Source organism: Zymoseptoria tritici, chromosome 10 (genome assembly GCF_000219625.1).
Source record: "Zymoseptoria tritici IPO323 chromosome 10, whole genome shotgun sequence".
NCBI lineage: Eukaryota > Fungi > Ascomycota > Dothideomycetes > Mycosphaerellales > Mycosphaerellaceae > Zymoseptoria > Zymoseptoria tritici.
In genome coordinates, this window is record NC_018209.1 from 815,400 (window position 1) to 842,147 (window position 26,748).

Here is a 26,748-nt window from a genome sequence, read left to right on the forward strand (position 1 = left end):
ACAGGGCCGGAGATCTCGAGTGTAGACGGAACTCAGGACACATCGTCTGGAAGAGGCGACGATGCAGCAACACAAGAACCTCCGGTCGAATCAACTACGGGCGTTCACTCTCCGCCCCCTATGAGCGAGCCCGCTCCCGAAACACCCACAGCACATGTACCTTCATCCACAACGCGAGAACGGACAGACTCGCAATCGACCACGGCAACCACTGCGACGAGAAGTTCTGTGCGATCAACTAGAAGCAGCATGGTCTTCGTGATAGCGGCATTGGAGAACATCGCTGCTTCCAAGGATGCACGGAAGAGGAAGCCGTTGCAGGATGCGACTCAGCGAGCACTCTCGGCGATCAAGAGCGCGCAAGGAGATGCTTCACAGATCGATCCCGAAGTCCTCTTCATACCATTGAACCTGGCCACCGAAGCCTCGACTGTCGCGGTGGTCGTCACCGCACTGGACTGCATTGGCAAGCTGATCAGCTACTCGTATTTCTCCGCGCCTGCAGCAGTCGATACCGAGTCTACTGGACAGCAACGACCGCCACTGATCGAACGAGCGATTGACACGATATGCGACTGTTTTCAGGGAGAGGCCACACCTGCGGAGGTGCAGATGCAGATAATCAAGAGCTTGCTGGCAGCTATTCTGAATGATAAGATTGTGGTACATGGTGCTGGATTGTTGAAGAGCGTGCGGCAGACATACAACATCTTCTTGCTGAGCAAGAACAGTGCGAACCAGCAGATTGCACAGGGAACTTTGACGCAGATGGTCGGAACAGTATTTGAGCGAGTAAAGACGAGGCTGGCACATAAGGCACTACGGGACACTTCAAGTACGACTCTGACGAACGGCAATACCGAGACCAACTCCGAGGCCGGTACACCCGCAGCGCAGACACCGACTGTGGCCGAAGTGGAGAATCCCATGGAGAGCGAGGGTCCAAAGATGACACTGGCCACGTTCGAGACTCGAAAGTCCTTTGACGATGCCAGAATTACGGACACAGCGCCGACAACAGTCACACGAGCGACGAAGCGCTCCAAGCAGCCCTCAAGAGTAACATCTGGAACCGACGTGCCGTCTATCACTGTTCAGAACGACGATGACCAAATAATGAACGAGGACGAAGAAGAGGACGAGATCTACATCAAGGATGCCTTCCTCATCTTCCGAGCAATGTGCAAGCTGTCGACGAAAGCACTACGGCCGGAGGATGCTGTTGATATCAAATCGCAGGGTATGCGGTCCAAGCTGCTCAGCTTACATATTGTACATTCGGTGCTCTTCAATCACCACGCCATTTTCACATCGCCGCACGCCACGATCCGGAATTCCTCAAGTGGCGAGCCGAGCACATTCACGCAGGCAGTGAAGCAATACCTTTGCCTAGGATTGAGCAGGAACGGCGCAAGTAGCATCAGCAGAGTATTTGAGGTTTCCGCTGAAATATTCTGGTTGATGATGCGACATTTGCGATCACAGCTGAAGCGAGAGCTGGAAGTATTCCTCAAGGAGATCTATGTCGCGATCCTGGACAAACGAGCTGCCCCTGGATGGCAGAAGAGCTATATTGTACAGCACATCTTCACACGTCTCGGAGCGGATCCAAAAACGCTGGTCGAGCTGTACCTCAATTACGACTGCGATCGACAAGCGCTGGACAACATGTATCAACGAATCATCGAGCATGTCAGTCGAATAGCGAGTCAGCCAATTCCAGTCAGTGGAATACAACAGCAAGCGTACCAGGAGAATGTGGCGAAGTCAAACAGCAGCATGAACGACTGGCGGGACCGAGGGACTTTGCCTCCCAGTCTGGCGACGGCGAACATGACGTCGCAGTCGGATCATGACCATGCCTTCCCGCCGGAGTATGCTCTGAAGATGCAGAGTCTGGAGTGCCTTGTGGAAACACTGCGAAGCATGGTGAATTGGAGCCAGCAGTCGCCGCAGGAGACTGCTGCCGCCGCATTGGGCGACGAGCGATTCTCGACGGAAGATGTGAGGGAAAGCATCGACACGAGAAATGAGACCACCCTCAGCAGTCCCCAAAACGAGGGCGTTGTAGCCGCAACACCTAATATACCCGAAGCAGCCGTCGCCGAGGACGATCCCGAAGAGCTTGAGAAGGTGAAAGCAAGGAAGACGGCGTTGAACGATTCGATCCGGGCATTTAACTTCAAGCCGAAGCGCGGGATCAAGATGTTGTTGTCAGAAGGATTAATACCTTCATCCGACCCAACAGAAATCGCGCGGTTCCTGATCTCCCACGAGCGCATCAACAAGAAGTCTTTGGGAGAATTTCTCGGCGAGGGCGACGAGGAGAACATCAAGATCATGCACGCATTTGTGGATCAGATGGACTTCACCCGGACACGATTCGTGGACGCACTGCGAAGATTCCTGCAATCATTCCGTCTGCCTGGAGAGGCCCAGAAGATTGATCGACTGATGTTGAAGTTCGCCGAGCGATATCTGACCGGCAATCCGAATGCTTTCGCTAACGCAGATACTGCGTATGTGCTGGCTTACAGTGTCATCATGTTGAACACTGATCAGCATTCGGCACAGGTCAAGAAGCGCATGACCGTTGAGGACTTCATCAAGAACAACCGCGGCATCAACGACAACGCCAACTTGCCCGATGAGTACCTGGGAGGCATCTTCGACGAGATCAACCAGAATGAAATCGTGCTTGACACCGAACGGGCGGATGCTGCGAATCTAGGCATCATCAACCAGCAGCAGGCCGGCGGCATAGTCAACACTCTAGCAAATGTGGGACGAGACTTGCAGAGAGAAGCTTATGCTCAGGCTAGTGAGGAGATGAGCAATCGCACCGAGCAACTTTTCAAGAACCTTCTCCGAGCACAGAAGCGAGCAGGCGGAAACGCTGCAACAGCTGGTGGCAAGACCAGATATCTCACAGCAAGCTCAAACAAGCACATCGGTCCCATGTTCGAAGTCACATGGATGGGTTTCTTGACCGCGCTTTCTGGCTCCGCGCAGGAAACGCAGAATGTGGAGACGATCCGCATGTGTATGGAAGGACAGAAGCTCGCCATTCGCATCGCATGTCTCTTTGACCTAGGAGATCCGCGCCAGGCTTTTGTCTCTAGTTTGGGCAAGAGCACGAATTTGTACAATCTTTCGGAGATGAAGGCCAAGAACGTGGAAGCTTTGAAAGCTCTGCTCGAGATTGCGTCTACGGAAGGCAACCGTCTGAAGGAGAGCTGGCGAGATGTCTTGACTTGTATATCCCAACTGGACCGGTTCCAGCTTATCTCAAGCGGGGTCGAAGAAGGCGCCGTGCCTGATATGCTCCGATCACAAGCTGCGCCACAGAGCGCTCAGGCCAACGGAGGTGGACGCAGAAGTACCCAACTCGCTCGAAGGGCTACAGTCCGACCTGGAGCGAACGGAACGTACCAAGCTGAGATCGCAGAGGAGTCTCGCAGCGCAGACATGATCCGAGGCGTGGATCGCATCTTCACCAACACCGCGAACTTGTCCGGCGAGGCCATTGTCGACTTTGTCAAAGCATTGACGCAAGTCAGCTGGCAGGAGATCCAATCGTCAGGTCTGTCTGAGTCACCGCGAACGTACAGTCTGCAGAAACTCGTGGAGATCTCAGGATACAACATGCTGCGTGTGCGATTCGAATGGACGAATATCTGGCAGGTCCTTGGACAACACTTCATCGATGTCGGCTGCCACAACAATACCCACGTTGTGTACTTCGCACTCAACAGCTTGCGGCAACTGAGTATGCGGTTCATGGAGATTGAAGAACTGCCTGGATTCAAATTCCAGAAAGACTTTTTGAAGCCCTTCGAGCTCATCTTGAGCAATGCATCACAAGTCGCCGTCAAGGACATGGTTCTTCGCTGTCTCATTCAGATGATTCAAGCACGAGGCGACATGATCCGTTCCGGCTGGAAGACCATGTTCGGCGTCTTCACGGTAGCGGCGAGGGAGCCATACGAAAGCATTGTGAATCTTGCTTTCGACAACGTCACGCAGGTCTTCCATGATCGATTTGGTGTTGTGATATCACAGGGTGCTTTCGCAGATCTCGTCGTGTGCTTGACGGAGTTCAGCAAGAACATCAAGTTCCAGAAGAAGAGTTTGCAGGCTATTGAGACGCTCAAGTCTTCCGTGCCGAAGATGCTCAGGACGCCGGAATGCCCACTGTCGCAGAAAGCCGCGGGTGCCAAAGATGCACCTCAAGCGGAAGGCCTCCCTAAACAGCCGAGCCGACAGACACAAGAGGAGCAGTATTGGTTTCCTGTGCTGTTCGCGTTTCATGATGTTCTCATGACTGGTGAAGATCTTGAGGTGCGATCGCGGGCACTGAACTACCTCTTCGATACCTTGACACGATTCGGTGGCGAGTTTCCTCGAGATTTCTGGGACACTCTGTGGCGTCAGCTTCTGTACCCGATTTTCATGGTGCTCAAGGATCGCAAGGCCATTAATCACGAAGCCGCCAATCACGAGGAGTTGTCAGTCTGGCTTTCGACTACGCTCATCCAGGCATTACGGAACATGATCAGCTTATTCACTCACTTCTTCGACAGCCTGGAGTACATGCTTGACAGATTTCTCGATCTACTCGCTCTTTGCATTTGTCAAGAGAATGATACACTAGCGCGGATTGGCAGCAACTGCTTGCAACAGCTTATCCTGCAGAACGTCAAGAAGTTCACACCGAGCCACTGGGAACGGATCGTTGGAGCCTTTGTAGACCTTTTCGCGCGAACTGAGGCAAAAGAGCTGTTCTCGGCGGCGACATCGTCTTCATACTCCAAGGACAGCTCGTACTCGAACGGGGTGTCAGACTCATCGAAGATCGCGGACGATGGCAGCTCTATCATCTCTGCCAGCGCTCTGAACATCAACGGCGACGATTCGACTGAGGGGATGAACGGCCACGGCCGTCAGACGGAAAGAAGCAATTCCCTAGCACTATCCACCGATCATGAGCGAAGTCCCTCACCCTCTGCCGCACTCCAAGGCCGCAAGCCCTCCGAGTTGGAAGACTTCGCCTCCGGCCCGGCCAAGCAACAAGCCCCCGTCGTGGTGACCGCCGCCCGCCGCCGCTACTTCAACCAAATCATCACGAAATGCGTGCTACAACTCCTCATGATCGAAACAGTCTCCGAGCTCTTCAACAACGACGCCGTTTACGCCTCCATCCCCTCTCACCTCCTCTTACGCCTTATGTCCCTCCTCAAGAAATCCTACCACTTTGCCAAACGCTTCAACGAGGACCGCGAACTGCGCACCCGTCTCTTCCGCGAAGGCTTCATGAAACAACCCCCAAATCTCTTAAAGCAGGAATCCGGCTCCGCGAGCGTCTACGTCCTCATTCTGCTGCGCATGTACTCCGATCAAAGCTCCGAACGTACCGCTAACCGCCCGGAAACCGAAGCGGCGCTCATACCGCTGTGCAGCGACATCGTGGCGTCTTACATCTCGCTCGACGAAGAGACGCAACAGCGTAATATCGTCACCTGGCGGCCTGTCGTGGTTGATGTGTTGGAGGGCTATACATCTTTTGCGGATCCGGAGTTCGAGAAGCACATCGAGACTTTTGCGCCATTGGCGGTGGGATTGATGAATCGCGAAATGGGTCCGGAATTGCAGCGGGCTGTGCAAAGTGTGTGGCAGAGGGTCTGTGAGGTCAAGTTGGGGATTGATCGCGTGCCGGAAATGGCGCCGCCTGCGCCGACGAGTCCTAGAGCGACGAATGTGTTTGGGAGGCGAGGGAGTGTGAGGAGTTTGAAGACGCCGACGGGGTAGAGTTCGGCGGGTCGACCAATGCGTCTTTGATCGTCGGACATGATGTTATTGGCATAGATCCGCATACCCGTTTGCAATGCACAGCCTCTGTAGAGATGTGCATGAAGACACAGCCAATACGGTCGTGCTGAACCATTATCGTTGCATCCGCTTCTTCCTCGATTCTCCTGTAACATCGTAGTGTTATAATTCCCGCCATAATGATCCATCTTGTATCATCTATCATAGCCCGAACTCGGTAGGAAGGTAAAGTCAAAGAGGTCTATAACATCATGGCAAGCAACCCGCAGACCGCAAGCAGATGGCCGCTCGTCACAGCCATAAGGGCCGCCGCAGCGCCCGTCTCGGTAGCTGTTGGCGCCTTGTCATCAACGGCTCTCGTCGCTGACCCTGGCTGTGGCGTCTCATCCGTCTTTCGACTAGCCCTTGATGCCATGCTCGTGTCTGTGCCCGTAGCAGCGACGGATACTTCACCATTGACAAAGGTCATCCCATTCTTCACAACAGTCACACCCTCGCCTCTTGTTCCCTGATGACCACTCGCCGTCCAAAACGGAAGAGCAGTCTTCTCACCCATGCCCAAAATCATCGTCGTCTTGCCGTCCACCACGACCTCGCCTCCGCTCCCAATCGAGACAGCAACATCATTGATCGTCGCTACTTCTCCTGCATGAACACTGACTCCAGCAACGACATACGCCTCCGGACCTCTCAAAATCTCCGGATTTACAGCCGTTGGATTCGGGTTGGGCAATGTCGTATGCCCACCATCTTCCAGCGACAGCGCCGTTGAGCCGAGGACGACGACTTGACCTTCCGGCCCAACCGACACGGACACATCTCTGAAGGTCGCAAACTCTCCCTGCGTGAGCGTATGCTCGGCGACTACGATGTGCTCATTGTCTTGGCGGGTGATGGTAAGACGTTCAGCGCCGTGTGACCAGGCGGAGAGTGTTGTTGCTTCGTTAGCTGCGAGGGAGAGCGTGGTGGAGTCGGCGATGATGATACCGTCGGCGTTAGGATCGTTGGAGACCTCGACGCCGTAGACTGTGGTCGCCGATCCAGGTGGAAGCTGATTGGTACCGACGAAATAGTCGGAGCCGGATCGGGAGACTGGTATGTCAGGGAGTGAGAGGACGACATTGCCGGGTGGTGGAGTGATGCTGGGATTTGGAGTAGCCGGTGAATCAGCATCGTTGCCAACCCCTGGATCGAGTGCTTGCGTGAGAACTTCCAGGGCATTCGTTGGAGAGCCGTGATTGACGGGTGGGTCAGGAGATTGCTCCGGGCTGAAGATGAAGCCGTCAGACTGTGTGAGCTGAGTGATTACTACCGGCAGGTCAGGTTGGTCTGGACCCGGTTCTGAGGATCCGGGATCGTTACTCGTAGGCGGATTGTTTGGCGAAGAAGGGTTTGAGTCGTGTTCGGGCTGGCCGTCGCTTGCTTGGTTGTCTTTAGGAGGTCCATTGCTTGGGGACTCGTTGCTCGGCTGGTCACCATTTCCAGGCTGTTGGCCTTCTGGTTCACTGCTTCCCGGACTCCCATTCTGCGGCGGTCTCGGACTTTCAGGCTCAGTATCTGGCGTAGGAGTAGGCTGTGCCGGTGCCTTAGTCGTCGGCTCCTGTACAGGCGGCGCGGTTACACTCGGCGGCATACCCTGAATTGGCGGAGCCTCAGCCGCAGGTGTGGTGGTCGGACTCGGGCCCACTCCTGGAGGCGTGATAACATCCGCCGTCGGAGCCTGTGTCAGCGCAATCGGTGGATCATACAACCCACCATACCACGGCGTGCAACTTTTCCACTCAGGATGCAAATCCGTCAACTCAACTGGCACAGCGATGATCGGCGCGTACGGCTTGTCCGTAGCACAGACGAAGCCACACGGGCCGCCGCCAACTTTGCAGTTCTTGTAGCTCTGAGATTGACAGGCGGGAGCTTGGTCGTAAACGCTTTGTGGGACGGGCTCGACTAGGTCGGAAAGGTTGAAGGAGGCTGAGTAGTAGTAGGTGTAGACGGGACCGAAGAGTCCGGGATTCTGAGCTGTGAGCATCAGACTGGAGAGGTGGTTTGTGTTAGCTAGGGGCAGGATGGTATTATTGTAGACGTCGCCGATGGGGCCGCAGGAGTTGGCGGCGTAGAGGGCGTCGTAGGAAACGTAGACAGTCGGTGAGGTGAAGGTGTATGCTATCAGCATGTCAGTTCCAGGTGTTCTACGGATCTACGCTGCTTAACTCACTGCCGACTACCGCTGTGACGGGACCTCGATCAGAAGTCGTTAAGCTTGCAGTGTTGTTTTGCCAGCCAGTCACATTCGCAGTGGGAGCTGCGGTTTGCTCGGGCCAAAACAGTAGCTCAACAGAGTTGCCAGTAATGGCACACCCAGCACATCCCAGCGTACAGCTCGGTGCGAGGCTCGAATGTGTAGGCCAGGATCCATTTGGCAAATATCCCGGATTCGTGAAGAAAGGGTTCATAACCACACCCTTGACATTCCAAAGGTAATCTTCTCGAACGCTGTTGCATGCCTTCTCGCCTATCGATGCCTGGGAACACGGAGGCGCTTCTCGGATGCTACCCTCCTGGTAGGACGACCACGAACTGGCGCACGACGGGACGATAGAAGGCAGAGTACATGATGGACCATAAAGCGTCAGGTTGTCCCTTCGGTAAGACGTTATAAGTCCTGTCGCTGTCGCGCGAGGTTTGGTGACTCTGTTCCCATCATAACGGGTCAGCAGTGTTCCGAGATCGGCTACCACATCTCACTCACGCGAGTCCAAACGCTGATACGGTAGATGACGTGTTCCAGAACTGATTCCATCGATTCCAGCAGTCTCCGGAGTAATTTATATTGACTGTGATGACTCCTGTTGCATCGGGATAGCCCTCTTCGACAGTACTCGGGGCTACAGTGGAGTTTCCACCCGTTGTGAATGGCGTGGATGCTACTGTCGTCCGCGTGAGTAGAGAGCTGTTTGCTGCGGGACCAATCGAAGTGCTTTGTGAAGCAAACGAGGTCGATTGAACTGTTGACGGAACCGAAGAGCTGGAACTCGAAGACTGCGATGTGTCTGCCTCAATACCCAAGCCGGCAGCAACGTAGTTGCCAACATGGGCTTCACCAGTTGTCGTTGCAGTCCTGCTTGTCGAAAAAGGCTGGGGCGTCGACGGACCTGAAAAATTTGCAGTGCTAGAGCCCAGGATCGAGTCGCTGACCGTGGTGTTATCATAAACAGACAACCCACAGCCAAGTTGAGCGAACGCAAGAAGACAGTATGCTCTCTTCATTGCGAATGTCAGCCATAAAGCGTTGCGAAAACCAAGCCCGGGAACAACAATGAAGGAGGAGCAGATTCCTCAAACATCTTCAATAGAGTTTACGACACAGGATAGTTGGATCCTTCGAAGGATGCAAAGGAACGTGTTCCTGGAAGGAGGACAGCATGTTGATCCTGTTTGATCCTCCGAAATAGACATTGTACCACCAAGGCAGTCTAGGTGCTGGAGATCGTGTGATTGGCAGGGCTAGCGCTCCACTTTGTGGAGGTCTTGACGATATTCCAACCACGGGTGTTCGCTATGCTGTGTCGATCGACTGCTGGCCTTCGTTAGCATGAAGTTCGCGCTCCTCGTTAGCGATAGAGCTGTTTGTTATTGATGATTTGGTTCAACTACTACATCTTCCGCCTGCGGTCCACGATATGAAAGACCGCTGGTGCCATTCGAAGAGCATCGGCGCGACTTTCATGCCGGAAATCATTGACCCCCTGTAGTTCGTGCAGAGATAGCGTACTTGTGGTGGACCACGAACCCACCATGTTGGGATGAAACGTGCGGCTGAGAGTGAGGCTGAGCTTGTTGCGCTCATGAATGATTCCTCTTCTTCAGAGAGGTTGCTGCAATCGTCAGGTACCGTGCTGCCCGTGATTTCCCAGAAGTTTGAGTAGGAAGGTCGCGCGCGATCTGTTCCGTCACCTCATCGGTGCTTGTCGAGAATTGTCAAGAGCACGCTCTACCTCGACAACGACTCGGAAACGTGATGTACTCGGAGCTGGCACCTCACTGTTCGGGCAAACAGCCAGGAGGGAGAAAAGCATTGTCGTTGAATGTTGTCTGCAGGCACTGATTCGGGATCGGGCGAAACTGAGGTGGACGGCGGGGGATGGGAAGTCGAGAGCCTTAGTCATGCCGCTTACATAAGGCATATTCGCTTAGGTTTGCGTTCTCCAGCGCGACGGGATCGAACCTCCCGTCTCCACCAATCCCCGCGACATCGCTTTCACACACTATACGCGCCCGCTGCCAGTGGGTCTCATCACACTTCGCCAAGTACGCAACTCAGTACGCCTCCAGAGGTCAGCGGAGCCGCGACATGCAAGAACACTCGAGGAGGCTGGAGCTTTCTGCGATGGCCGATACATACTGATCGAGCATCGAACGAGAGGCAAGTGATGCGGGCTGATGAAGACAGCCTGATACCAACAGGATGAAACACGAGATCATTGAGTCGTTACGATGGGTATCAATTTGCAATCACCACTGGAATGTCGCAGACTTCACCGCCTTCAGCACACCACCACCACACAGCTTGGTTGATGTCGAACTCGCTCCTCTGCAACAGCGAACCATCAGTCGTTGAAATAGGCGAAGCCAATCTGCACCAACAGCGAATGTGCGCATGGCGAGAGCGCGCAAGGGCTAAATCCAGCAGCATACGGGCAACCAACCATTCCAACCAGTGGACTGGCTGGTTGTTCCTGCATACGACCAATCATGGTTTCTGGACAATGCTCTTTGGCGCGCACGCCAGCGCCCCACGAAAGCTTGACCTTGCCTTCCGCTGCTGCAAGCAACCACGGTTGGTTGATGCGATCCAACAACGAACATATGTGAGGGTGTGCTCTTCTCACACCATTGACGGCCTGCCACGATACTCACGGTGCTCGTGCGAGAGGATGCAATGCGACAGCGCTCTCTGATTTGATCGCAATGGTAATTATGCCTTGTTTCATTCTCCACCTCCGCCTGCCTCCCACACCCCGACATTTTTCAATCTGCGAAGAGACGGGCACGCACACTGGTCTGGTCGTCTGTTTCTTGCTACTTTGGGATCTGCTTCAATATTCCTGCACATTTTAGCCTTTTCCCTATCGTCCTAGCTCCGCCGCCCCCAGCGCATACAGTACCTCATCTCCGGTACCTACACCCACTTTCGCAAATCTACATAGGACCTGATTGTAGTTCGACTGCCTGCTCTTCTTAATCAAGTTCTTTCCTCCCCTGCTCTTCTTCTTTCCTGCCTTGCGCTTCTTCCCCCGGCGCTTCCGCAGTACGGCCTTCATGCGACCTTGAATACTAGGCAATGGGCCTGTTCGTGGCTGGAGATGGACATTACAAGGGCTGGCTGGCCGCCTTGCTATGCTGCTGCGCAGCTGTAACGGAAGATGAGTATCCTGTTGAGAAGCGCAGGGAATGCTCGGGAGGTTCGTCTTGTCTAAGAAAATATCTCTTCACACGAATACTTGGCTGACTCGATCACCAGCCTCTCCATCGACCGTGTGCTACACCCAGCCAACGATCATCAAATCCATGATCTCACGACCTAGAGTCGCTGTTCGATCCATACATTCGAAATCAGAAGCTGGCTCTGAGGACTCCGATTGTGTGCGACCATCCTCTGAACGACCTCCTTCACTGAAGCCATTGGACCTTGGCGAGACACCCTTCTTCAGCCGAATGTCTCTCCCAAGCCTGAACAGAGACTCTTGGGGTACTTCAAAGCGCATCAGCATTGGTCCGCCGACCGCGTTTCGTCGAGTCGAGCTCACGGAGCAGCAACGGGCCTCTCTCATACCCCTTGGACTGGATCCGGCTGTGTTGCGCGAATTCGTTGTGATTCCACAAGACGACGAGCCCGCACTCAGCTACGCCACCTCGAAGGCCACAGATAGTCAACGCAATTCCTTCTACAATGCGCCGTCGCCGCGTCACGGAAAGGCCATCTCAATCACAAGCTTGCCTGCGTCAGCAGCTTCAACCATCGAGAGGACACGCAATGTACCACCCACACGAGAACGAATGCCAAACAGGCCAATGCTTGCTTATCGTTCGTCCTCAGGCTCTATTCGCTCGCTGCGTCGCCAAGTCATCGATGTTAATGCGGCCGCAACAGCATCCCGCCATTCCATCGACTGGGCTCGTCTCGGCGGCCGCAGGCGAGCTGACTCTCGCAACCGCTCCATGGAGAGCAACAACCTCGACATCGATCGTGAGATACTCGAGCTTAACACTATTGTCGAAGAGCGTCGAGCTGAAGGATTACGGTCGTCCACACCTGACACGCACGTCTCCGCCGTAGCACCTCTCATGTCCATCCGCGCTCGGTCGCAAACACTGACCGCGATCGGCTCCGCATTCTCCCGTCCTCTGCCCGTCACCACGGAGAATACTCCACAACAGACTCCCGACCTCGACACAGCCGAGATCTCACCCATCACACAGCGCCTCTCCCGCCCCTTCACCCTCATGCCAGATCAGATACCCACTCTCGCCGCAGAATTGACCACCACTGTCCGCTCGGCTCCCACAAACACCCGCGTCAACGGCTGGCTCTCCTCCCTCTTCCCATCGATCAAGCCCGACACCGCCACCACCCGCGACACATTCTACGCCTGCTCTCCAACCGTTGTCCACCAACGCGTCGTCTCCACTGCGTCGACAGCTACCGTCACAGAGTCGGACTCACCCAGCGACCCATCCTCAGCGTTCTCGAAGCATCACAGTCGTTCTATCACCGAGGTATCAGCAATGACACCGACTTCGAGCCCGCCAAGTAGTGCGAGGGAGTGGAAGAGGGGGAGTGCGACTGTTTGGGCGGTGGAAGCAGAGTGTGTCAGTCCAACGAAGGTCGGATTGGCTTTCTGATTCGATGGACATGAATGCAGGACAATGTTTATCGCAGCGATAGTAGTCGAATATACCCAGGAGTGGAAAGAATATGAACAGCACGCCTTGCGGATCAGTCGTGGTCTACAGTACTGATAATCATGAGGAAAAGGAGGGACGAATGTACATAGACTTCAGCAGGCGAGAACAACATCAGCTCCAATCAACTCGCAAATCGCACTTCTCTCCCACTTCACACAACATTTTCCTCTTCCTCCCTCAGTCATCAATCCTCCGAAAAATACACAGAAGCGACCGCTCATCCTCCGAGAATCCAAAAAGCTCGATCTCAAGCATAACCCCTCGATCACCCGCAGAAGTCTGGGCCAAGGCATCCGAGAGTCGGCGGCATTCTAGACCCCTCGCTTGAAACGCGCAACACCTTCTTCCTCTCATCCACACCTTCCTTTCGATCCTGCACGCTCGATCCACGTGTGAAGTGAGCCGCATGAGTCGCTTGGCTTTTGTGATACGGAGCTTGATGGAGGTTCGAGACCGGGTGATTGACTGTGAGGCGACCCTCTGTTGGGCTGACACGAAGGATGGAGGGAGTACATAAAGGTAGGTCGGACATGCTCTTCGAGGGTCTGTTGCGCTTTGTGTTTCAGTAAGGAGTTCTCTAGCGACTCGATCTCTTTGTTCTCTACTATCAGGAAGAGCAAGACTTCTGCGACAAACAGATACAGCTCTCTACTCTCTCCAACTACAGCTCCGACTCCAACCAGCACAGCAAACATGGCGTCCACCTCCCACCCAACGCAAACCCACCCCTCCGCCCCTCCCGCCGCCCTCTCAAAAGAAGACTCCACCGCCACCACCACCTCCTCCACCTCCACCGACTTCGAAGTCGCGTCGCCGATGAAATTCACCCACACCGGTGACCCGTTGGCCGATCGACCGAGCGTGCAGGATGCGGAACCCAAGCTGTCACGACACATCAGAGCGATTCCCGATGATGGCAACGAGGAGGATGGGAAAGAGAAGGGATTGATGGCGAAGTTGAAGGCGAAACTCCTAGGTTCAAAGGGGAAGGAGCACGCGCATCACGAAGCTCCGACGAGGACGTCGGAAGATGTGGAGGTTGTGGGTACGATGAGTGGGAGTCCGGTTAGGGATGGAGGAGGGTTGGAGAGGCATATTAGTGCTATTCCGCAGGATTGATGGGGCTTTTGGAAGAGCGAGTTCAGGGTTTAGGGAGATGGAGGGTGGCTGTACCATATCAGACGCGGTGATGAGTTGGATGCAGAGCGCGCTGAGTGTGCATTACAGGCGTCAATGGTGCTTTTGAGCGATGGGCAACGTGGGACATGAATTGCGCGGTCAAGCCGGTTTCTGTACGGCGGAGAGAATGAAGCATTCAGCAACAAGAAGAAGCTCTGAAGCGGCGCCAGCGGACTGTGAGCCTTTCCAATGGCTGACGCAGGTAACTGTGCCGTTTTGGCTTGCCTTGTCGATCATTCTGCTCCTGTCTGGACTCTCCATACTTCGTATACGGCATCGAAACAAGGCGAGATCCCGCCATTTTCAGCTTGCGACTTCGTGACTCCTTCGGGCTGCGCGTTTGCTTCTTGATGTAGTTTCAAGTCTGGAGCTGCTTCGCTTGTCAGATTGTGCACCATTCGTCTGCTTGTTTTCGACGCTTGTGGTTACCACTCGTCGTGGGTGTATGCTGAGTACAGCGAACATGCTGAAGCAAGCTGAACAGCATAGCAAAAGCACAGACCACCACATTGCATCAGCTCGACGGATCTCAGCGGCAACAGTGTCACAGACCCCTCACGCGACACATCATCCGCATGATCATGAAATTCCTCATGTAATACATCATCTAGCCTCTATAATTCGCCTTTAATGTATCCGTTCTCATTCTAATGCTTTTCAGAATCCACGAAGACTCATTCGAGAGAGTCACGATATGCAACGCCTCGCTCAATATGCCAAACGATCACGCGCTCTTAACATGCGTCTTCTTCGTCTCCCATTCGAGAACTCCCTCCTCTCCCTCTTTGGGCTGCACCGCCTGGCAGCTTGAGAATGTCTTCCACAATGCGATCCAGAACGGGGTGTCGTCACGGCGGTAGTAGTCGCCGAGAACGGGCCTCATGGCTTTGGTGGCTTCTTCGGCGTGGTAGAATGGCATGGATCTGGAAGAGGAGGGAAGTCAGTTCTGGATCACAGAAAGGAGTTGCTACGATAATGCTCACGGGAAGAGGTGGTGAACGACGTGGAAGTCGATGATGCCGTGGAAGACCTTGCGGCCGATGAAGCCAAATGGTCGGTCGACAGTGGTCAAGGCGCCGTCGAGGAAGGTCCAGCGCGAGGCCTCGTAGTGGTGGCTGTCCGGGTGAGTGTGGTGGAGGTAAGTGATGGCGACTAAAGAGCACAGGTCAGCAATTGAAGAGACAACCCAGCGAGGATCGCAGGATAACATACCCAACCAGTTGTTGACCCAGAGGTAGGGCAGGCCGTATAACAGGAATGTGTTGGCTACGCCAATCACGCCGGAGAGCTGGTACAGAGCGAACATGACCGCACCGAGACCGACTGTCGACAAGAACACGAATGGCCGCTGCGAAGGCGTCCACAAGTTGGCCATCGGGTCGAAATGGCTTCCCGCCCAGCTCGAGCCCTCCAAAGCCTTAGGAGTGGACCGCGCCCCGGCGCTCACGTAGAAGAGGAGGTACGCCTGCCAGCCCAAAAGCTGATGCATCACAAGTCCACCAAACATATACAGAGGAGCGTCCTCAGCGTGTCCAATCACCTCCGCAATCTTGCTCCCAATACTCTTCTCGCCCGCTCGGTGCGGCACGAACGCGGTGTCCTTCTCCATGTGTCCGGTGTAGCGATGATGACGGGCGTGGGTGTACTTCCAGGGAAAGTACGGCACCAAGAGGGATGTGTGGAGGGTGTATCCGACGATGTCGTTGGCCCAGTTGCTGGTGTAGAGACCGCCGTGTCCGCACTCGTGGGCCACGATCCAGATGCCCGTGAAGACGAGACCTTCGATGTAACCGTACAGCGCCCACAATGCCCAGCGAGCGGGCCAGTACTCGACAAGAGGGATGGTCTTGTAGGCGGCGAAGGCGATCAGCGCGGCGACGGAGCAGTCGAAGATGGCGTGGGCGGAGGATTTCCACGCTGTGGGCTTGAAGCAGTGCTCGGGGATGGCATTGCGGATTTGGCGAATGGTCGGAGTTTTCTTCTCGACCGACAGCGTCGTCGCCGGAGCGGCTTCTAATGTGACTGTTCTGCTCATAATGGCGTCTGAGAATGTGTGGGAGAGGGTGGAACAGGATGTCGCAAGAAGAAGGAGACGTGGAGATAGAAGAAGCTCCAGAGACAAATTTATTGGTGAGGCGGACCCCTTCCCAGGCTTACAGGCAGAAAGACCCGCAAGTGATAGGCGGTGCACGTCCTCTCTCCCCCGACTCTCCCAATTCACCGCAGAAGATGATCCATTCTGCCACGGGTCCCTTGGCAAGGGCAAAATCAGACGAGCTAGGCGAATGGAAAGGTTGAGCTGGGAACACGCTACTGTGCTAGGGCTATCCAGCGATGGCGGGCCGGCGAGCCAGCGATCTGGCATTGAAACATTCTCACTGGCTACCCAGGGTTCTCCTTGATCATCCACGAGTCGTGAGTGAAGTGGTTCTCTCACATGTCAAGACTTTGTCTGCATTGCATCGAGTGATCAGTCTGACAGATGTCGTGCTTGTCATGGGGAAAAAAGTTGAGAGCTCTGGCAAAGCTCCAAAAAGCTTCCGCACAAGGGTTTCATCGTGCTTTTAAGGGGAGACCCTGCTTGTCTAATCTAGGGCAATTCATGACCGAGAACTCTGTTTAATTGGCTGAGGCTATCGGGCTTTTACATCGGTCGAGGATCCTTGCACTTTAGTTCAAGGTACCGAACAACACTAAAGAGAACTTCTTGTTGTCGGTAAGACTCGCTGCCGCGAAAATGACCCGGAGTCGCGCCAATTTGGCGGTGGTAAATGGCGGCTGATGTGCTGTGGAACGAGGACGGGTCGTTCCATCGGAAGCTGACCCAGAGCTTCTGGACGATTTTTGTGGATCGACTCGTGCTGTATGAATGGCGTAGGAACGATAGCGAGGGAGCATGAAGTGGTGCGGACTGCGTTTGTGGAAGCTGACCCGAGTGCTCGGATTTATATAAAGGTAGCTCGAGATTACTATCAGCATGAGGCGACTGCGTACGAGCACTGTCGAAAGGTTTGCCCGCCGTCATACCGAAGTCCTCGATGGTCCAGAGATCGCATTCAAAAGAGACCAGCAGAATGCAACTTGAGTCAAAGCTGCTGTTTGTGAAGGTGACTGCTTGGTTGAATTGACCGATGTACGCCAAACGCGAGACGTTTCTATCGAAGCATGCGCCGCAATCGGATAGAGCAATGCTACATCTCGCAGGCTTTGCTGACATAGTTCTAAGAAGCCTCAAGTGCTTACCATAGCTCGGTGGGTAAGTGGAAGACAAACCCCGTTCGCCTGGTACCTAGAATCAGATCTGGAGACCGCAAGGACGCTTCTCCAACTTGTGATCCGGATCCAGCGATCACACGTCTCGTGCTGCACCGCTGTCGGCAAAGCAGCCGTGGGTCGTGTCGGCGAGGATCATTGGCGAGCTCACTCGGCATTGCACAGGCAGTCAGCCTCTCGACTTCCGACGTCGCGAGGCTGCACATGTCTATGGCACAGATTCCCGCAGAGCTCGCAACGCGAGCACAAACCCTGATGCCCGTCGTATGGGTGCATCAAGTAGTATGACGGGCTTTTCATTCATCTGCTCTTTCCAGGTCCCATGACAGCCGACGCCCCAGTGCTTTCATCGGCTGTTGTGGTTGACCGGTCCGAAATGTGTATACCAGCCGACTCTTGATGCCCGGGAGAACCGCGTGCGATATCTATCAGCCTTACCCGTGATCGGGGTGCCACTTCATCCGTAGGCTTGAACCGCAGCATCGTTCGATTCGATGCTGTATGCTGACGTCCGTACAACTTCGTCTGGCAGCGGGTCGCGTTCAAGTCGCATCGGAACAGATTGCATGAAGAGGATGGTGTTACAGATGTTGCGACTGACAGGACGGAGTGTCGCAGCTGTCTCAAAGGTGGAAGAAATCCCGGCAGGGATTATCGGGCCGTTAAAGCTCAACGCAGGCTTGGACGAAAACCGCCGGAGTAGCAACACTTTGAAGGAAGCTCTCTCCACGACGACTCTTTCAACACCTCATCCAACACTCGTCGCCGACACTCCACCACCGACCGATATATCCTCGAACTATCTCTGCCCGGTCCGCGCGGTATTGGTGTTGAATTAAGCTCCGCTGCATCACCACAACCTTTCCCGACCTCCCCAGAAACAAAATGTCGGCCTCTGCGGTGCTTTCGAGGGCGTCTCGTGGAGTTTGCACGAGAGGTGCATGGAGTGGATTGAGAGCACAGGATACCGTTACGTATGTTGGAGAGACATGTTGAGCATTGGTGAGACGGAAGGACAACGGCTGATGGAAAAGTTACAGACGGAGAATACCTGCGCTCTCAGCGCTCGCCCGCTACTATGCCTCGAAATGTACGTCCAAAGAGCTACGAATGTCCCAATGGTAGGCCGCAAGCTGACATGCGATTGTAGCATTCCCACCGCACACTGTCATCACGATGCCCGCCCTCTCACCAACCATGACCTCCGGAAACATTGGATCGTGGCAGAAGCAGGCCGGTGATGCTCTCGCACCTGGTGACGTTTTGGTGGAGATCGAGACCGACAAGGCACAGATGGACTTTGAGTTTCAGGAGGATGGTATTCTCGCAAAGATCTTGAAGGATTCGGGTACAAAGGATGTCGCTGTGGGCAACGTAAGTTTAGAAGATATGGACAACTTGCGCAACTTGGGCAACTGCTGATGTGAATGCGCAGCCAATTGCTGTCATGATCGAGGAGGGCGGTGATGTATCCGCGTTTGAGTCTTTCTCCCTGGACGATGCTGGTGGTGAGAAAGCTCCACCTGCGGCCAAGAAGGAGGGTGGTCAGGAAGCTGCTGAGGCTTCGGAGCCACCATCATCGAGCTCCCCAACCGCACCGGAACCCAAGGAGGAGGCACCCAAGGCACAGGAATCCGAGTCTTCCGGCGAGCGACTGAGGACATCCCTCGAGCGCGAGCCAACCATTTCCCCAGCCGGCAAGAAGCTCGCTCTGGAGAAGGGCATCGCGATTGGCGGCATCAAGGGATCTGGTCCAGGTGGTCGCATCACCAAGCAGGACGTCGAAAAGGCCAAGCCAGCAGGCGGTGCTGCTCCAGCAACAGGTGGTGCTCCTGCAGCTGCCTCCTACGAGGACATCGAGGCCACGAGCATGCGCAAGACCATTGCCGCCCGCCTGACCCAGTCCATGCAGCAAAACCCTCACTACTTCGTCGCCTCCTCCGTCTCAGTCAGCAAGCTCCTCAAACTCCGCGCCGCCCTCAACGCCTCCGCCGACGGCAAATACAAGCTTTCCGTCAACGACTTCCTCATCAAAGCCCTCGCCCACGCCGCCCGCAAGGTTCCCGCCGCCAACAGCTCGTGGCGTGAGGAGAACGGCAAAGTGTTCATCCGCCAAAACAATGTCGTCGACGTCTCCGTCGCCGTCGCCACTCCCGTCGGCCTCATGACTCCCATCGTCAAGAACGTCACCGGTACCGGCCTCGAAGCCGTCTCCTCTCAGATCAAAGACCTCGGAAAGCGCGCACGAGATGGCAAGCTTAAGCCGGAGGAATACCAAGGCGGCACCATCACCATCTCCAACATGGGCATGAACGACGCCATTGACCGCTTCACGGCTGTCATCAACCCGCCTCAAGCCACCATCCTCGCCGTCGGCGCTGTCAAGAAGGTCGCGATTCCCAAGGAGCTCGAGGACGGCTCGGAAGGTGTCGAGTGGGACGAGCAGATTGTGCTGACTGGATCATTTGACCACAAGGTCGTGGATGGCGCGGTCGGAGGCGAGTTCATGCGCGAGTTGAAGAAGGTCATCGAGAACCCGCTTGGACTGATGCTTTAGGGGAAGGGAGATGCGACTGGCCGAACCGGATCGATCGGCTGTGTTTTTCGTGTATGGCCTTTTTGTACTTTGGGCGAATTGATGTACAGTGAGCGACTACCTATCTGATCTGCGACTTTCTCCTCTTCCGCGCTTCCGAGATATCATGGCGACGGACGAACGCGAGCGTGGCTGCTTCTGGACGAGATGCTACAGAGGGAAGAAAAGCAGTGAAGGCCTTTGCAGCTCCTGTACCTGGCTGCTGCTTTCTGCGGGTATGGTGCAAGCATGAGAAAAGGAGTGAGGAGTTCGGTCATTTTTGTTTCTGTCTACTGTGGATGCATTCACTGTGCTGATGGCGTTAGCAGAGATAAGGCTCGATATCAAGAAAGCACGAGCGTTGACTTGTGAGTAATCTCCTGATCATTGTCGCTGATTTACTTCTCAGCAGCAAGATGGGTTCACGTTCAGCTCTCACTTTCCCGCACCGCGTATGTTTCCACCCCATGCTCACCACTGGAGATACATAAGCTCTTTGCGATACCACGACACCTCCCACTCAACATCCACCTGCCCCTACGAATATTGGCTTGAATCCGAAACGTTCTGACCAAAGGCGACGTCTCTTACCACACGACAGCACATGAATTGACATCCAGGTCAAGCTCACTCTCAGATTCAACACGACCCAACAGCCATCGAGACATTGGCCATGGCGGATCTCGTGGCGGATTGCGTTGCGCTTTCGCGCAAAGCCGGTTTCCCATACGTCCTGAGAATGGTCTGCCACGTCTCAATCCTCATCCTCTGCAACAACAGAACTAACGAAACCTCATAGACTACAATCACCTCTGGTCACCTGAAAGGTCAGACCGTCATCGAAGTGATAGGATCGACGGGATTCCGCTTCCTCGATCTCCCGATTGAGCTCCGTGACCGCATCTACCGCCTCATCTTGATCCAGTCCGAACCAATCTTACTGTCGGCTCTCATCAGCCTGAAGTCTGGGACCAAGCTGTTGTCGAGTAAGAGGTTCCCATATGACCCTCACGACCATCGGTATAAGTCAGTCAAATGGTCCTGTGGCCCACAAAGCTGGCTCAGTCTTCTCGCTGTCAGCAAACAGATCCAAGCAGAGGTCGCTCCGATCGCCTACGGCGCCAACACCTTCAAGCAGGATTCCTCCACCGCGCTGAGCCATTTCGCGCCCAAGATCGGCTCGTTCATTCAGCACTTGGCTGTGGTCGACTTTGGACAGAGCTGCACTTGGGTCAACATCAGACGCACGCTCAACGACTTGAAGCAAGCCAAGGGATTGCGCAAGCTGATCTTCGAAGAGGGGATGCTTTTGCACGCTCTGTTCATGGTCGCTCGCAAGGACGATCACCAGAAAATGGCGGCGATCATGTCGAAAGACCTCAGCGACCTCCTGATGGGTCTTCAGGTTGCCTACAAGGCCAGTGGTCGGACTTGGAAGGCAGCGGACGTTCCGTGCCTTCGTTCTGACGAAGAGTACCGTGGTAAACCGGGCAGTAAGGAGGCGCAGAGACTGATGAAGAGAGTCTGCAAGCTGAATGAAGAGTATCTCTGAGATGATATGAGCGTTTTCGGAGGCTTTGACTTTGGCTAGGACAAGCAGGTGCGAGCGATGACTTTTGAATATGCTTGCTGAGCGTGAGATTGGAGTTTTCTTGTTTCTTGGATCAAGACCTGGACGGGGTATGACAAAAGCGTTGCTTGTCTCACACGAAAGGCTGTTCCACTACGCCCAGAGCTGCATCTCTGGGCTGCGCAAAAGTTATGCTCTCTTCGGTGGAGCAGGAGTCTTATGCTACTTGACTCTTTCACTCGAGGCCGGGCAGAGATGAAGACGATCACCTCTTTGCTAAAGCTGTCGTCAACACTTGCTTCGCAATTGAGACTCGTCATGAATCCAATGCTGCTTATCCACATCTCCGTAAGTCCTCAATCTCATTCACTCTCGATGACGTCGGACGGCTGATCTGGCATGTGACAGCGGCGAGGTGAAGTGAAGCTGACCAACCAGAGAGCACGGCGTGATCGTTAGCGTCGTTTCGGATAGCTCTGTTGAGCTATGCTGCCTAGCTCACTGCAGCTTGGAGCTCATCGGACTTCACTCGATCACCACGCCGTGGTATAAGTATCTGTCTCTGCCCCTCCCCTCCTCAGACTTGAGCTTTGTCGCACTTCCACCAACGACAGCATCGCCATCATGATACTCGAAGAGATGCACGAGCACGTCAAGACCGTTGACAATTTGTCCGTGGATGAGGCGCCGGGAGAAGAGGAGACTGACTCCACTGATCAGGTCACAATGAGCATCGACACACTACGACGCATCATGGACTTGGGTCTGCATCCTGATGAGTGGGACACGATGGACGATCTCCTGGAACTGCTCCGCGAGGACACTCCCGCCGACTGGCCCGTGTTGGTGAGAACGATACTTTTCGGCGGTTCATGATCATCGCTGACAGATCTGAACAGATGGTGCGGCCGGATGGCAAGCAGATTTTCGCCTGGAAGAAGAACCCACCGTTCCCATTCCAGGAGTTGCCACCAGAACTTCGCAATGAGGTGTACAGACTCGCTGTCCCCAAGCCACGCACCATCGACATCTCGGCCTACGACCCGGCTGAAGGTCCAGTGGTAATCACGACCGGCAAAAACGATCACAGCGCCCATCGTCGACGATCGGATCGGAAGCAAAGACTCAAGACATCCATCAATGTACTTCTGATCTCCAAGGGAATCTCCCAAGAAGCTCTGAAAGTTCTCTACGCAGCCAACTGTTTCGCGCTATCACGCAACTACGACACACGCGCATTTGTGAGATTCCTGAAAGTCAACGTCAACCATATCACGATGATCGACTTAGGCGATCCCACATTGCGAATGCTCGGAGCTTCGCTCGAGCATTTGGAGGTGGCCATCCACCTGCGCAAAGTGTACCTTCACTCCGATTTTGTCCTGAAGCCCAACAGCTATGGAAAGGGCAAGCTGTCAGGTGTTTGGTCAGATCAAGACATTCCTGGAAGTGCAGCCACTTTCTATCGCGCCGTCCGTACCTTTCTTGCGACCAAGAAGACGTCCTTCACCTACCACCAGCTTTCTCACAAGGCTCTTCGCATCTTCGAAATACGACCTGCGGATTCCATCTCTCGGACGACCAGATTGCGCCATCGGCAGCTGCAGCAGGTTCAGGTCTCAGAACAGATCTCAGAGCCTAGACTCTCGGACGAAGAGAAAGTGGAGCAATTCATGGCGTCTTTCCGTCGGGCTGCGAACAAGGAACTCAAAGACGAGCCAATCGACCATGAAGAAGACACCGGTCACCATTCGGCCAAGAGATCTGAGATGGCCAAGAAGGTGACGAAGCGAGCACGTTTTGTGGAATTCGATGAAGATGAAGACTTTGATCTCTGAGCTGAGTAGCATGAGCTGTGGCAACAGTCATCGAGGCATCGGGACAGACAAGGGATGGAGTTACGGGGAATAGTTTAGAACATCAGGACAGCAGTTCAGAGAACTTGCTGTATCGCTTGCGAGCATCTGAATTGCGCACCCGGAGGCCGATGTGCATATTGGGCAAAGTAAGAGGAGAACCTACTCGATAGCTTAGCAGAGCACCTTCACAGCGACGCGAGGTACAGTAGCGGAACAGACGAATGACCACTCTAAGCAACCAGATTACCACAGTGTTTGAGGTACGAGAGATTTCAGATACTCTTTTCGAACCTCCAACTCATTTGCGACTGCTTCCGACGAAGACGCTCCGCTATATTGATTGAGGCTTCACTGGGTATTGCAACGTCCTGTAGTGCTCGCAGGCAGACCTTTACCAACTTTAGTGGTTCCGCACTACATGTTCCTAGCATACTCAAAGTGCCCTGACTAGTAAGTAATGTCTCGTTCGGTTTGCATGTGAATACTCGTCCTCCTTCCAAGCTTGGTCTAGCCTCGCGCTAGTGCCCGCGCCTGCATGAAGTCAGCTGCGGCTTTCGTTTGTCTTTTTGAAACTCATCCACTTCATCATCCTCACAACATCCGAAGACACAAATTTGCGCACGCGCGTACCGCCTCGATTTTGCTTCACCACATCAACACATCAGTCTCCTCATCATGGCTGACTCAAGCGGCGGCAAAAACATCCTCGACCTGCCTGTCGAAATCCGCATGGCCATCTACGACTACCTCCTCACCGAAGAAAAGCCAGTTGAGATTGACGTCATCCACCGCCGCAAGAAGTGCGACGAACTGATCAGACATGGTCGCCAGAACAAGCGCGACTGGAAACACCGCTTCAAGAAATGGAGCAGAGCCAAGAACCAGTTCGTCACAATTCCACCGATCAACACCGCCATCCTCTTCGTGAATAAGCAGATCCATGCGGAGGCTGTCCAGTCTCTCTACGGTAGCAATTGCTTCAGCTTCTCAGGAACGACCGGTCTCAAGCAAGCGGTTGAGCTGCTCGGCGACCACGCTCAGTACCTCCGCTACATCAATATCGACGGAGGCTACGCTCGAACCACCATCCGCTCGGCTCTCAAAGCACTCACGGTTGCGAAATGTCTCAAGAGAATCGAGCTGGGCCATCGCGACATCATGGGAGGCAAATACCACCCCGACGAAATAGCCACGCACTTCAAGACTTTTTTGCAGAAGCTCCGAAGTTCCTACGAACAACGCAACTTATCTTCGAGCGTGCTAGATGTGGTCAAGATCTCGAGCGAGGACACCATGGGCAGGAGGTGTCGCTATCGCCGGTGCTCTTCATGCGGGAGGTGGTTCCAAGCCAACTTCAAAAACGCCATACAGGATGGCTGTCAGTGCGGATCCGCGGCGGGCCCCGAAGCAGCTATTCGCTCTGCCATTGCCAAGTCACTGAAGATGGAGGGATGATCACTTGGACCGCAACGAAGGGCGACGAGTCGTCAGGGGGTTCAGGAACTCAAGAGTACAGACCATGCTGCCTGGTTCCGAGGCCGGTCAAGGTTCTACCCGTGGTGGACCGCTTTTGGAAAAGATGAAAGCGAACCGGGGAAATGGGGAAATGGGGGTTTCACGCTTCGATAATTCTGCAATACGAGGCGTGCCACAAGATTCTGGACGTGCTCAAGAGAAAGCGTTCTCGGAACGCAGATTCATGGCTCAGGGGCTCAATGAGTTCTCCAGTCAGCACCAGGATTTCCGGGTTGTAGCACTCGAAAATGTGCCTTACTTGAATGACTTTCACGAAATCGCCACATGCTGCTCCAATGCCTTTTTGACCTGAAGGTGATGTTTATAGCTAGGCCTCTTTTGCTCTAGATATTTCTGCCGGGTCACTCACCCATGTCCATCTTCTGCTTCACATGTGCTTGCATGAGCTATAGCTGTGATATTCACTTCTCGAACAGGGTCCGTGCATCAACCTCTTTGACAGACTAAGATCTGACTCGACTGCTCATGGGACTTTGTTCTCACTCAACAACAACCTCATCGTCAACACCGCCTCTTCCTCAACTCAATCCTTTATCCTTCACATCAACACTTCGGCTACCAACCACAGCTCCCTTCATAGCTCTCGACTTATCCCAAACTGCACTTGACCATCTTCGCATTGCTGCGTACCACTTCGGATACATAAAGCTCTTCACCAGCTCAGCACAAGCAATACCTACGCTATTCAGCCACACGTCATGGCCAACAACATCGAAGCTGCTGTTTTCGGCGGCGCGTGCGACGTAGTGCCGTGGAAAGATGCCTGCAAAGCGCAGCCTGTCTTTGACAAAGCATCTCGGTCCTACAAGCAAGTCGTCGAGATCGCAGCCAATTCTTCTCAGCCACTGGAAGCGTACACCATCACTTCTGGACAGGCAAAGGGCTATCGTGTGCTCTTACTGGCGCCTGCATCGAAACTCGGGCTCTTCGGTCTGCCCATCGAACTGCGAGAGATTATCTACGCTCACGTTCTTGTCAATCCGCTCATCGTGGAACTGAAGTTCTTCGATCCCTCTCCAGGAAAGCATAGGATCGTCCAAAAGAGCTTTCCAGACCACACGGCCAGGTACCCTGACCCGAGCAAGGACTGGGACAGACACCAGGGAAAGTGGAAGACTCGGGGTCGCAATGCAATCTCCCTCCTACTACTCAACAAAGAGATCACGGCGGAAGCTCTCAAAATCCTCCATGGCGCAAATACGTTCCGAATCGATTGCACAAGGCTTCTTGAACATTTCTTGACGGAGCTCACAGGCAGAGGTCAGGTTCAGCATCTCCGACATATGCAGATCGGCAAGAACACCATCAGCGTCGGAACCCTGCAAGAGATGCTCACGACTGTGGAGCTCGCACCCAACCTGCGCACGATTCAGGTATCGCTGCCACGTACCTGGATCAAAGCGCCAAAAAAACTCCTGCGCGCATGCGAGCCGCTGCTTCAAAAGGCGCAAGGTCAAGGGCGTGGTGGAATGATCAGCCGCCAAATCGAGCACTTCGTGTCCGAGATCGCTTGTACCTGTGCGGGCTGCAAGTTCCGCGTAGGTGATGAGCTCGTGGACACAGCACGGCAATGCAGTGATTACCGGAAGATTGCTGCGCGGCTTTCCCAGTGCAAGAAGACCGCTGCCAGAGTCGCGGAGGACGAGAAGTTCTGGAAAGACTTCAGTGATCTTGTCAAAGCCAAGTACGGCACCAGAGCAGCTGGCTCGGCCACTTCTGCTTGATTTGCGCCTCGGCTGAAGATGAAACGGCAAAGTGTCCTGATCCTCATGCCATCACCTCGATCGATGTTGAAAGCGGAATAATCAATCCTCTGCGAGTCCTGAACTCGAGGGCTTGTCCTAAGCAACGAGCTTCCCAGTGATCAGGGAGACCGAACCAAGACGAGTCGGTTTCTTCCCTCAAACTCCGGCAAAGACGCAAAAGCACTGTCTGAGTGCGATCAGCGAGCAGCATCGGAA

General features: G+C 54.3%; 8 protein-coding genes across 8 annotated transcripts; 6 read left to right on the forward strand and 2 right to left on the reverse strand.

Moving 5' to 3' along the window:
* Window positions 1–120: 120 nt before the first annotated feature.
* MYCGRDRAFT_76357 (uncharacterized protein) lies at window positions 121–5,808 on the forward strand (the record flags this gene model as incomplete). The annotated part of the gene is made up of 1 exon (XM_003848834.1): window positions 121–5,808. One exon carries the CDS (start codon window positions 121–123, stop codon window positions 5,806–5,808), a length of 5,688 nt encoding a protein of 1,895 aa, XP_003848882.1.
* A 262-nt stretch (window positions 5,809–6,070) lies between these two features.
* Window positions 6,071–8,442, reverse strand: MYCGRDRAFT_111052 (uncharacterized protein; the record flags this gene model as incomplete). Its single annotated transcript, XM_003849071.1, has 3 exons — window positions 6,071–7,992; window positions 8,045–8,351; window positions 8,416–8,442. 3 exons carry the CDS (start codon window positions 8,440–8,442, stop codon window positions 6,071–6,073), a joined length of 2,256 nt encoding a protein of 751 aa, XP_003849119.1.
* Window positions 8,443–11,170: 2,728 nt separating this feature from the next.
* MYCGRDRAFT_96239 (uncharacterized protein) lies at window positions 11,171–12,732 on the forward strand (the record flags this gene model as incomplete). Its single annotated transcript, XM_003848835.1, has 2 exons — window positions 11,171–11,291; window positions 11,351–12,732. 2 exons carry the CDS (start codon window positions 11,171–11,173, stop codon window positions 12,730–12,732), a joined length of 1,503 nt encoding a protein of 500 aa, XP_003848883.1.
* Window positions 12,733–13,488: 756 nt separating this feature from the next.
* MYCGRDRAFT_96240 (uncharacterized protein) lies at window positions 13,489–13,914 on the forward strand (the record flags this gene model as incomplete). The annotated part of the gene is made up of 1 exon (XM_003848836.1): window positions 13,489–13,914. The coding sequence occupies one exon, from the start codon at window positions 13,489–13,491 to the stop codon at window positions 13,912–13,914; it is 426 nt and encodes a 141-aa protein (XP_003848884.1).
* Window positions 13,915–14,663: 749 nt separating this feature from the next.
* Window positions 14,664–16,042, reverse strand: MYCGRDRAFT_101437 (uncharacterized protein; the record flags this gene model as incomplete). The annotated part of the gene is made up of 3 exons (XM_003849070.1): window positions 14,664–14,897; window positions 14,958–15,126; window positions 15,187–16,042. The coding sequence occupies 3 exons, from the start codon at window positions 16,007–16,009 to the stop codon at window positions 14,699–14,701; spliced, it is 1,191 nt and encodes a 396-aa protein (XP_003849118.1).
* Window positions 16,043–17,997: 1,955 nt separating this feature from the next.
* Window positions 17,998–19,930, forward strand: LAT1 (dihydrolipoamide acetyltransferase; the record flags this gene model as incomplete). The annotated part of the gene is made up of 4 exons (XM_003848837.1): window positions 17,998–18,221; window positions 18,288–18,337; window positions 18,398–18,621; window positions 18,683–19,930. 4 exons carry the CDS (start codon window positions 18,133–18,135, stop codon window positions 19,802–19,804), a joined length of 1,485 nt encoding a protein of 494 aa, XP_003848885.1.
* A 565-nt stretch (window positions 19,931–20,495) lies between these two features.
* Window positions 20,496–24,706, forward strand: MYCGRDRAFT_96243 (uncharacterized protein; the record flags this gene model as incomplete). Its single annotated transcript, XM_003848838.1, has 7 exons — window positions 20,496–20,564; window positions 20,622–21,315; window positions 21,637–21,740; window positions 22,113–22,238; window positions 22,292–23,173; window positions 23,504–23,511; window positions 23,917–24,706. The coding sequence occupies 7 exons, from the start codon at window positions 20,496–20,498 to the stop codon at window positions 24,704–24,706; spliced, it is 2,673 nt and encodes an 890-aa protein (XP_003848886.1).
* A 779-nt stretch (window positions 24,707–25,485) lies between these two features.
* MYCGRDRAFT_96244 (uncharacterized protein) lies at window positions 25,486–26,511 on the forward strand (the record flags this gene model as incomplete). The annotated part of the gene is made up of 1 exon (XM_003848839.1): window positions 25,486–26,511. The coding sequence occupies one exon, from the start codon at window positions 25,486–25,488 to the stop codon at window positions 26,509–26,511; it is 1,026 nt and encodes a 341-aa protein (XP_003848887.1).
* Window positions 26,512–26,748: the final 237 nt, after the last annotated feature.